Source organism: Drosophila serrata, unplaced genomic scaffold (genome assembly GCF_035046125.1).
Source record: "Drosophila serrata isolate PLE 108 unplaced genomic scaffold, ASM3504612v1 contig_241, whole genome shotgun sequence".
Classification (NCBI taxonomy): Eukaryota; Metazoa; Arthropoda; class Insecta; order Diptera; family Drosophilidae; genus Drosophila; species Drosophila serrata.
Window position 1 is genome coordinate 1,662,493 of NW_028257139.1, and position 9,128 is coordinate 1,671,620.

The 9,128-nt window shown below is 44.2% G+C and overlaps 5 protein-coding genes across 9 annotated transcripts; 3 read left to right on the top strand and 2 right to left on the bottom strand.

Moving 5' to 3' along the window:
- The first annotated feature begins 17 nt into the window (after positions 1 to 17).
- On the top strand, positions 18 to 2,860 carry nom (numerous disordered muscles). The gene is made up of 4 exons (XM_020958029.2): positions 18 to 346; positions 405 to 931; positions 997 to 1,245; positions 1,302 to 2,860. The coding sequence occupies exons 1-4, from the start codon at positions 227 to 229 to the stop codon at positions 1,543 to 1,545; spliced, it is 1,140 nt and encodes a 379-aa protein (XP_020813688.2). The 5' UTR covers positions 18 to 226; the 3' UTR covers positions 1,546 to 2,860.
- ouib (ouija board) lies at positions 1,455 to 4,276 on the top strand. Of its 5 annotated transcripts, none has more exons than XM_086831844.1 (4): positions 1,455 to 1,591; positions 2,913 to 3,113; positions 3,167 to 3,681; positions 3,774 to 4,276. In XM_086831844.1, the coding sequence occupies exons 2-4, from the start codon at positions 2,994 to 2,996 to the stop codon at positions 4,147 to 4,149; spliced, it is 1,011 nt and encodes a 336-aa protein (XP_086687970.1). In that variant the 5' UTR covers positions 1,455 to 1,591; positions 2,913 to 2,993; the 3' UTR covers positions 4,150 to 4,276. The 5 variants fall into 5 exon arrangements, with proteins under 5 accessions (XP_086687970.1, XP_086687972.1, XP_086687969.1 ...); XM_086831846.1 differs by having other exon boundaries at positions 1,467 to 1,591; positions 2,941 to 3,113; XM_086831843.1 differs by lacking the exon at positions 1,455 to 1,591 and adding an exon at positions 2,276 to 2,414.
- LOC110188325 (uncharacterized) lies at positions 3,933 to 5,895 on the top strand. Its single transcript, XM_020958033.2, has 4 exons — positions 3,933 to 4,551; positions 4,619 to 5,175; positions 5,236 to 5,481; positions 5,546 to 5,895. Exons 1-4 carry the CDS (start codon positions 4,432 to 4,434, stop codon positions 5,811 to 5,813), a joined length of 1,191 nt encoding a protein of 396 aa, XP_020813692.2. The 5' UTR covers positions 3,933 to 4,431; the 3' UTR covers positions 5,814 to 5,895.
- ranshi (zinc finger protein ranshi) lies at positions 5,853 to 7,506 on the bottom strand. Its single transcript, XM_020958034.2, has 4 exons — positions 7,126 to 7,506; positions 6,496 to 7,055; positions 6,170 to 6,415; positions 5,853 to 6,100 (listed from the first exon to the last, which is right to left on the bottom strand). The coding sequence occupies exons 1-4, from the start codon at positions 7,243 to 7,245 to the stop codon at positions 5,974 to 5,976; spliced, it is 1,053 nt and encodes a 350-aa protein (XP_020813693.2). The 5' UTR covers positions 7,246 to 7,506; the 3' UTR covers positions 5,853 to 5,973.
- M1BP (Motif 1 Binding Protein) lies at positions 7,384 to 9,099 on the bottom strand. The gene is made up of 4 exons (XM_020958132.2): positions 8,841 to 9,099; positions 8,057 to 8,775; positions 7,756 to 8,001; positions 7,384 to 7,692 (listed from the first exon to the last, which is right to left on the bottom strand). Exons 1-4 carry the CDS (start codon positions 8,979 to 8,981, stop codon positions 7,527 to 7,529), a joined length of 1,272 nt encoding a protein of 423 aa, XP_020813791.1. The 5' UTR covers positions 8,982 to 9,099; the 3' UTR covers positions 7,384 to 7,526.
- Between the last annotated feature and the right edge of the window lie 29 nt (positions 9,100 to 9,128).

Below are 9,128 nucleotides of genomic sequence, written 5' to 3' on the forward strand. Positions count from 1 at the left end.
AACAAATTACTTATTTAGTAGGGCTTAAGATATAAAAGTTTATAAGTTGTTTGAATTTAAGAAATCCGTTACACAAATCCAATTTTGAAAATACGTTACACAGCGCAACTTAGCTCTTATTTTGCCGCTTCTTAACACTAGAAACGCACGCGATTCGCTGTGAATAGACATAATTTTAATTCTTCATTAGTTTTACATCAATTGTTTATTATCCACAAAAGGCAAAATGTTAATTAATGTGTGCCGCGTTTGCGGTAAGAGTACTCTGTGTCCCAAAGCCCTGGAACTCTTTAAACTGGATAACCTGGAAACACTGCGGCGCATTTACCTAGTCACTGGCATTCGAGTGAGCTTTGAACATAATTAAAAATAGATCTAGCTAATTCACGCCCTTTTGTGAACAGTTGCAGCAAATTCCTGGAGCTCCGGACATGGTGTGCTTCTGCTGTCAAACGGACCTCAATTCGGCCATACAATTCCGAAAGCACTGCATCCAGGAGCAGAAGAAATGGGTGCCAGAAAAAAAGGAGGCGGAGGATGAAGAGGAGAACTTTAGGGCAGAGGTGGAGAACCTTAAGTCGGAACAGGGAGGCCTTAAGGCAGATGAAGTGGAGGGAGATATAGAATCCGAATCTCCGAGGAGCCCCTGTCGACCCCCAGGTTCTGTTGAACCGTTGCAAACAGTGGACATTGTTGTAAAGTTGCCGGAAACTACAGTCGTAGAGGAATCAACAGGTGGCACGAATGACAATGAAACTAAGCAGCTGGCGGAGATCCCGCAAAAAGGGGAAGGCGAGGCGGATCCTGAGCACTATGTACCTGCAAAGCTGAAAGTCCACCAGTGCGGCACCTGTGGTATTGTAAAAAAGAACAGGGCATCTCTTGTGCGACACGAATATAGACATGCAGGCGAGAAGCCATTTCCCTGCAAGTAAATGAAACCATTCCCTGGTATATCCCAAATTTAAAGCTAAACCTTTAATATTTACTTTCCAGGGAATGTCCGAGGCGTTATCTCTCCCGAAACGAACTCCGTGCTCACATGCTCGCCCACCACACCAAGGAACCGCCGTTTCCCTGTCGCTACTGCGACCGTCGCTATTTCTCCGTAGTTGGCCGAAAGAAGCACGAACGAATCCACACCAATGAACGGCCTTTTGTTTGCGACCAATGCGGCAAGGCCTTCACACGGGTCTGCGTCCTGAGGGCCCACATGCAGACGCACACGGGCCAAAAGATGTTCCGGTAAGGCCAGTTTTGAAATATATTCATAGAGTTATGCTGGTAATCTTATATTTCAGCTGCGATACATGCGATCGATCCTTCACCCTGAAAAAACATCTGGTCACCCACTACACATCAAACACTCATAAGCGGAAAGCCAAAATGGCAGAAAAGGTTCCGGCTGGAAAGGATACCTTTGAGGCTGGCCTCATAACCAATGATAACGATACTGAAAATCTGAACAAATTTACCCAAGAAGAGTTAGAACAGTCGCAATTTGACCTCTTATGTGTAGATGTTTTCAGTTCTGTGTCCCTCTAGATATCATCGTGCAAAAAGAAATCAACAACGAAAAGAAGCCATTTCGGTAAGTATGAATCCCAACATCAGAAACCAAAGTCAACATTGAATTTAATTTGAAATTTAAGCAATATTTTATCGGTATGCATCACAGAAAAGAATCACAAAATAATTAGGAGACAGCAAAAACCAAAGTTAACATTGAATCTGATTTGAATTTTAAGCAATATTTTATAAAAAAAACATCACACAACTATGAATCGGATAAATCTCATATTTTAAATCGTAACCCAAAATGATGACACCAAATAATTTAAACCGTTAAGGTTTTAAACAAATCAAAAACAGTATTCCTTAAGAAAGCTTGCCATATTTGGAAACAATTGTCTTCCACTTGTTAGGTTTAAAAGCCAAATTTCTTAATGTATTCTCAGTGACCATAAAACTATACAAGAGCAGGAAAAATCAAGTAACGAAGCCATAAATATATTTTTATCTAACCAAAGAACATTAGTTTATAGGATTTAAGAACAAATCTAGCCGTGCCTATTAACCAATTAACAAATTAGGTTTAAAAAGAGTTCATATAATTTGCCTTGTATCTTTATACCCTTGTAGCCTTTTATACAGCGCTACAAATCATATATATTCTTGATCAGTATCAAGCCGAGACGATCTAATATAAAATTTAATATTTTTTTTAACTGATGCCTAACTTGACATCGTTAAAATTTTCAAAAATTGTCAAAAAGTTTAAATTTGTAAAATTTTAAATGGAGTATGCAGAACTATTAATCTAATAATCTAAAAGCTCAGCTTCTAAATTTTAAATACTCCCAATGGATAAAAAAAACCGTAAAGTATCATGAAAGAACATATTTCAATAATACGTAAGTGCACTTAAAAACTACACAAATCCGTAAATCCTCGTAAATGTATGCAGATGGACTTTGATCGATTAGTAAATGTAGGTCTATTTTTTGGCAATAATATTTAGCATATCATATTAGATATGGATGTTATTATTTATAAATTAATTGTTTTTTTTTACTCACAAAGTTTTGGCCAATCGAGCTACAGTAACCGTTGTTTTAGAAAACCAATTTATACTGGTTTTGTGTTTTTAGATTTTAATGTTGTAATTTCTCCTGATCCTAGAAATCTCCTTGAAATATTTGTTAGCTTATCCTTTTTTAAAATCTTCTGTACGTATTGAAATTATAATCTGTAAGAATTGATGTATATTTCTAAATTTGTGCATCGTGTAGTAAGATGGTTTTTTGATAAAGCGACTGCCTTGTTTTTGATATAAATAAATGAAACTCTTTTTTAAAAATTCCCTGCTTCGGCGCTTTACCTTACGCGTTCTCGTGTGACTGTCGACGCAGCTACTCTATTCCGCTTCCCAATTGACAGATTTTCCAAGCACTTTGCATTTCAATTAGTCGAGCTCATGCGACGGTGTTAAGATGCTGGAAGTTAGCTGTCGGCTGTGCGGAAGACAGAGAATCTGCGAACAGAGCAAGAAACTTTTTGATTTGGAAAATAAGAAACTATTGAGGCATTTGTACTTGATAACTGGGCTTAAGGTAAGTTTAACGAGCTGCTTAGAGTCAAAGATATACCAAATTATAAATATTAGTTAGAGGTGCTGCCCAATGCACCCGAATCCATGTGTCTGTGCTGTCAGTCCGATCTCAGATCGGCTTTGGCATTCCGTAAGCTCTGCATCAAGGTTCAGAAAAGGTGGAATCCCAGCGTTGCGGAAATTTCCGGATGGTCTGACTCTGATACAGAGATAGAGACTCAGCAGGAAAAGAAACGCGAACACCTGCAGACCAAAACTAATAGAGAGAGCGACGATGACATCAGGATGCCGCAGAAAATGTATCAAATATTGATTGAAGAGGACAACTCGGACAATTTGCTCATATGCGATTCAGCTGGGGAAGAGGAGCCATTTGATACACTAAAACGAACTGTTCTAGAAGCTCCGCCACCGGCGTCTGTCCAGCGTGAAAGGCACAGGAATAGGCTCAAATCGAAGCCAGAAGATTTGGTTTATATATGCGAAATGTGCGGAGTTCATGCTACCTCGAAGCCAGTTTTCGAACGCCATATGAGAAAGCACTCCGGAGAACGGCCGTTTGCTTGCGAGTGAGTCTATATCTCCATCTTACGTCCCCCACGTCTCTGTGGAGATTATAATTGTAAATTGCATGCTAATAGTGATACTGCCCCTCTTTCAGGGAGTGTGCTGCGCGGTTCCTCAGCGCGGCCGAGCTGCGTGCCCACCTCCGCGTCCACACTAAAGAGCAGCCGTTCGCATGTCGCTTCTGCGAGAGGAAATATGTAAGCTACATGGGCAGGCTGAAGCATGAGAGGATCCACACCAACGAGCGACCCTTTGTTTGTGCTGAATGCGGGCAGACCTTCACAAATGCCTATATTCTAAAGAATCACATGCTCATCCACTCTGGGGAGAGACGATTCCAGTGCGATCTTTGCAATCGTTCCTTCCAAAGGAAGACCCATATGGTGACGCACTTCCGATCGCGATTGCACAAAAGAAAGGCGGAGGAGGATCAGAAAAACAAAATTAGAGTTATTCCGCAGGAGCTATAAAAGATAATCTTTTATTACTACTATATCTAATGGAAAATTTATTAGATTTGGGGAAACTTAAAAAGCAAATAACATTTCATATCTTGAATTTTTGATCTTGAATAATTATAAATTCTGAAATTTTAAATTTGAAATTCTGTTTTGTGCCACTGACAGTGTTGACTAACGACAGCAATTGCTGGACCATTGTTTGCGTTGCGTAGTGAATGTCAAACTTTCGTGGGTGGTTGTCTTTGTTTACCATTAGGAATTTACCCGTATTTATTTTTGGAGCACCCAAAAATGCTTCAAAATGTGTGCCGGGTTTGCGCAAGCAGCACTGACAACTCGAATTCCCTCAAGCTGTTCACCAGCAGTTCGCGGAAAGCACTGCAGCAAATAAATTTACTCACCGGCGTTCTAGTAAGTCTACTAGCAAATAGCTAATTGGTAATTACAGCCCCATTAATGGTATTGTTTCCAACGCCAGCTGCAATGCCAGCCGGATTTTCCCGACTGGATGTGCGAGTCCTGCCAATCGGACCTCGCAAGTGCCATTGCCTTTCGTGAGCGTTGTCTGACCAGTCAAAAGATATTCGAGGAGTCATCGTCATGTGTAAACCGCCGCCGCCGCAGTGCCCGCTCCCAAAAGCGGCGCCATGAGTACCCTGATCCCCAGACGCCGGCCAGTCCCCTACAGGTCATGATCAAGCTGGAGGGTCTTAGCGATGGCGACGAGGAGAACGACGGCAATGATGATGCCATAGATCATTTAGACTCCTGCAACGAGGCTGACATGGAGCAGGCCGTCAAGGAAATGACTTCCTCGAATGAAGAAGAAGACGAAGAATCCTCCTCGCCTGCCAGAGTGAAAAGAGCCCGTCGTCGTGGTCCGCCCAAGAAGAGTAGGACCGAGAAAAGTGAAAAGCGTCCCAAAGTCCCGCTAACGGTCTTTTTCTGTGATCAATGTGGCAACAACATCACCGGCAAGTCCTCCTTCGATCGGCACTTGCGCAAGCACAGCGGAATCAGGCCCTTTCAGTGCGAGTAAGTACCAACTGCTTTTAATTTGACGAGTAATCGAAAGTTATCATATTGTATATGCAGACTCTGTCCCGCCCGTTTCCTTTCGTCCGGTGAGCTGAAAGGTCACCAGGTGATGCACACAGGGGACCGTAAATTCCCCTGCCGCTACTGTGACCGCACCTATGTCAATTACAGCGGACGGCTACGGCACGAGCGGACCCACACCAACGATCGACCCTTTGTCTGTGCCACATGCGGCAAGGCGTTTACAAATTCCTATATTCTCAAAAATCACATGCTCATCCACACCGGCGAGCGCCTCTTCAGGTGCGTACTTGATGCTTTGACTCCTTAGCGATCGATCACTTCAACAAAGTCTTATTCCTTGCAGATGCGAGCTGTGTCAGCGTTCCTTTGCGCGTCCGACCCACTTGAAGACCCATTACCGCTCCAATGCTCACAAACACAACGTGGAGAAGTCAAAGGTTGAACCGTCCCAGTCGGAACAGGGTGAATCAGTGCCTCACCGAGGGGAGATAGAGCCGGATGCTATAGCCTTTACAATAGAAGTGCCTTTGCCCGTGGAACAGGAGCAGCAGGATGCAACTTTAGATCTGGCTGCTTTAGCGTCGACCCCGTTGGTGTATAGTACAAATTAGAGCCTAGAACCAATCTCAACCACAAGAAACAAAGCCAAATATAATTTAAAAGTATTTTCTTTGCTCGACGATTAGTACAAAAGATCCTCTTAAACGATAATGTATGGCCTAGGTGAAGTTATTCGTAATACTGTTTCTGACTTCGGTCTCCAAGTTAATATTACTTATCCGATTCGTTTCCCGATGGCAAATTGGTACCTTCCTTCACCTTAAGTTTGTGGGCTTTCGAACGGTAGTGAGCGGTGAGGTGTACATCGCGACTGAAGGATTTATCGCAAGGATCACACCTGTAAGTGTAAGTAAAAAGTGAGAAACTGAAACTTAGTTCCCAAGGGATGGGAGTCAGGGCTGCACACCTAAAAGCCCTCTTGCCCGTATGTATGAGCATGTGGTTCTTGAGCACGTAGGCGGTGTAAAAGGCATGGCCACACTCCTTGCATGAAAATGGGCGCGTATTCGTGTGTGTTCGCTCGTGCTTCAGTCGCGAACTGTAGTCTGAGAAGCAGCGGAAACAGTGGCGACATGCAAAAGGTTTCTCTCCAGTGTGCCTCCGCATGTGGCGTCTGAGTTCCGACGTTGTACAGAAGCTATCCTTGCAGAGTCTGCAAAGGTATGCAAGCAAAAATGTACAATATTTTGACAGAGCCCAGAAAGCTCAGTTCGGAGCCTGAACAATACTCACTCGCATCCATAGTTTTTGACGCCGCGATGACGATTACAATGAAATTTGAACGATTTCTCTCCCTTGAAGTGCTTCCCACACTCATCGCAAATAAAGATCCCGTCGGATTTGACAGGCTTCCGTCGTCTGCTCTGGTTTGCTGACTTTTGTGTTGGTATGAGTACCTCTTCTTTTTCTTCATCGTTTTCAGATATATGTTGATATTTTGCACTATAAATATCATTATTGTCCTCGTCCTCTCTGCTTTCAAATGTTCTTGGATGGCTGTCTTCCTTGTGGTCGGGTTCGCTGAGAAATTCCTTAAAACTGGCGTCATACTCTGCGCCATCTTCATCCTCTACTCCCTCGATTAACATACTAATCTGAGACTGGATGGAGTGGTCCTCCGGCTCGAAGATTCTCCTGTAGTCATCGGGTATTTGGAGCAGGTCCTTGTCGCTCAGCGATTCGAGCAGCTCCCTTTGGACCTCTAAGCAGCGCTCCCGAAATGATATAGCCTGACTTGTTCGGATTTGGCAGTAAATACACAATAGATTCGGTAAAACTGTACAGTTTTCGAACTTTATAAATAATATGGAAATACAGTTTGTAAATACAGGGCAATAGCAGGAAAACCATATATTCACCCACCGAAACTCCTGTTAGCAATGTGAGGTGTTCCAATATAGATTGATTAAGTTCTTCAAACATATTTATGGACCTTTCGACATTTGTGCACTTCCCACACGCTCGACACAGTTTCGGCTGCATTTTACTTAATTTAAAGATCAATTTAATATTGTCAAGACTGTTGATAAATAGTGAATAAAGGACGCTTGGCCCAGCTGCTTGGCCTTGCCATTCGCCCCGACACGCAGTCTAGTATAAAATTGTTGCACAACACTTGGCTGGGACTTGAAGCTTTGATTTATTCAAGATTAAATTCTATTATAATAAATGTGTACAATTATGTTTAGCAGAAATGCTCCTTGGCTGTGCGCCATCGTCGTTCTTGTGTTACTTAATATTGCTACCTTTTCAAGCGCCTCCTTCTAGATGTGCAGACTGTCCTCCTCCTCCTCCTTGAGATCCCGCTTCTGCTCCTGCTCTAGTACCTGTTTCATCTCGGCCTTCTCCATGTGCCTCTTGTGAACGCCGGAACGGAAGTGGGTGCTTAAGTGTGTGGGAAGCATGAACGACTTATCGCACAGCTCGCATCTGCAAGGGATTAGTACATACAATTCGATTCTTTGTTTTTCAAGGTTGTATAGCCACACTTACCTGTAAGCACGTTCGCCGGAATGTATCAGCATGTGATTCTTAAGGATGTAGCCGGTGGTGAAGGCCTTGCCGCAGGTGCCGCATACGTACGGGCGTTCGTTGGTATGGGTACGCTCGTGCTTGACCCGGGTGGTGTAGTCGGTGAAGCAGCGACCGCAATACTGGCAGGCGAACGGACGCTCACCGGTGTGCTTGCGCATGTGGCGCTTTAGCTCCGAGGTGGTGCAGAAGCGCGACTGGCAAAGTCTGTGGAGGAAACTATTTTTAAAACTGTACTTGGGGCAAATTAGGAGCCACTTACTCGCAGCCGAATTGCTTATCGCCGCGATGGCGGCGGCAGTGGAGCTCGAATGCCATGCGCCCCTTGATGTGGTTTCCGCACTGATCGCAGATATACACTCCTCCAGTGCCGCGACGACGCGGATCATCCCCACGGACCTTTGGCTTCGGCGGCAGACTGCACTTCTTCACTACAATATTCTCGTGCTCGTACTCGTCATCCAACACGTTGTCCAGCACGGCTACCTCGTCGTCAGAGTCGTAAACATACGATTCGGCGGCATCTCCATCCCCGACAATCAGCTCGGCGGCCTCCTCGTCTACCTCCACCTGATGATCGTCGTCTTCGGCTATGATAGAGTCGTATTCGGCCTCCTCAATTAAAGAGTTCTCGTCATCCTCGACAGTGTTACCCGGCGCCACCTCATAGAAGACGTTGTCGTCATACTCTATCTTCGAATCGTCGATTTCCTGTTTGGGCTCCTCTACCACGATTTCCTGATAGGATTGCATTAACTCGTCATCGTCGGGCGGCTGGGACTTTTTGATCGTTTCCTCAAGAGGTTCGCCCATGACGGCAGCACGGTAAAACGGCGAGATGCCTTGGCGCTGTTCCTCGGTTAACCCCATAAGCAGCTCCCGCTGAGCGGCAATGCAACGCTCCCTCAACTTTATAGCGGAGGCCAATTCCATGCTGCAGCACTCGCAAATTTGATCCGGAAGGCAGCCATAGTTCTCCAACTGGAAAAATAGCATAAATTTGATAAGTTTTTACGAAATCTTAAAATGAAAAACTGTAAAATTACCCGGAGGCCTGTGATCGCCTCGATGCAGTCGATCGTCTTTGTATTGGTCCGCTCGAAGATCTTCGGCGAACGCTTGTTGCTCGCATACTTTCCGCACACGCGGCATGTGCTTTTCAAGTGTTTAAGCGCAGACTTTGACATTTTATTTTCCGCAATCCGATATTAAAACTAATTTAAGTTTTTTTATTAACTCAAAAAATAAAACGCGTCGCTTGTCAGCTGGATTTGCCATTCACGTGGTTCGCAACCAATAATGCCATTCACCCATATAAACGCTGCTCTCATGGG

Coding starts and splice junctions, on each gene's coding strand:
- ranshi (XM_020958034.2), bottom strand. CDS start 7,245: ATGCAGCCGAAACTGTGTCGAGCGTGTGGGAAGTGCACAAATGTCGAA. Junction 7,056..7,125: donor CATTGCTAACAGGAGTTTCG/GTGGGTGAATAT, acceptor TTATTTATAAAG/TTCGAAAACTGTACAGTTTT. Junction 6,101..6,169: donor ACGGGCAAGAGGGCTTTTAG/GTGTGCAGCCCT, acceptor TTACACTTACAG/GTGTGATCCTTGCGATAAAT.
- nom (XM_020958029.2), top strand. CDS start 227: ATGTTAATTAATGTGTGCCGCGTTTGCGGTAAGAGTACTCTGTGTCCC. Junction 347..404: donor ACCTAGTCACTGGCATTCGA/GTGAGCTTTGAA, acceptor TTTTGTGAACAG/TTGCAGCAAATTCCTGGAGC. Junction 1,246..1,301: donor ACGGGCCAAAAGATGTTCCG/GTAAGGCCAGTT, acceptor CTTATATTTCAG/CTGCGATACATGCGATCGAT.
- ouib (XM_086831844.1), top strand. CDS start 2,994: ATGCTGGAAGTTAGCTGTCGGCTGTGCGGAAGACAGAGAATCTGCGAA. Junction 3,114..3,166: donor ACTTGATAACTGGGCTTAAG/GTAAGTTTAACG, acceptor TATAAATATTAG/TTAGAGGTGCTGCCCAATGC. Junction 3,682..3,773: donor GAACGGCCGTTTGCTTGCGA/GTGAGTCTATAT, acceptor CCCCTCTTTCAG/GGAGTGTGCTGCGCGGTTCC.
- M1BP (XM_020958132.2), bottom strand. CDS start 8,981: ATGTCAAAGTCTGCGCTTAAACACTTGAAAAGCACATGCCGCGTGTGC. Junction 8,776..8,840: donor AGGCGATCACAGGCCTCCGG/GTAATTTTACAG, acceptor CTATTTTTCCAG/TTGGAGAACTATGGCTGCCT. Junction 8,002..8,056: donor GATAAGCAATTCGGCTGCGA/GTAAGTGGCTCC, acceptor TTTCCTCCACAG/ACTTTGCCAGTCGCGCTTCT.
- LOC110188325 (XM_020958033.2), top strand. CDS start 4,432: ATGCTTCAAAATGTGTGCCGGGTTTGCGCAAGCAGCACTGACAACTCG. Junction 5,176..5,235: donor ATCAGGCCCTTTCAGTGCGA/GTAAGTACCAAC, acceptor TTGTATATGCAG/ACTCTGTCCCGCCCGTTTCC. Junction 5,482..5,545: donor ACCGGCGAGCGCCTCTTCAG/GTGCGTACTTGA, acceptor TATTCCTTGCAG/ATGCGAGCTGTGTCAGCGTT.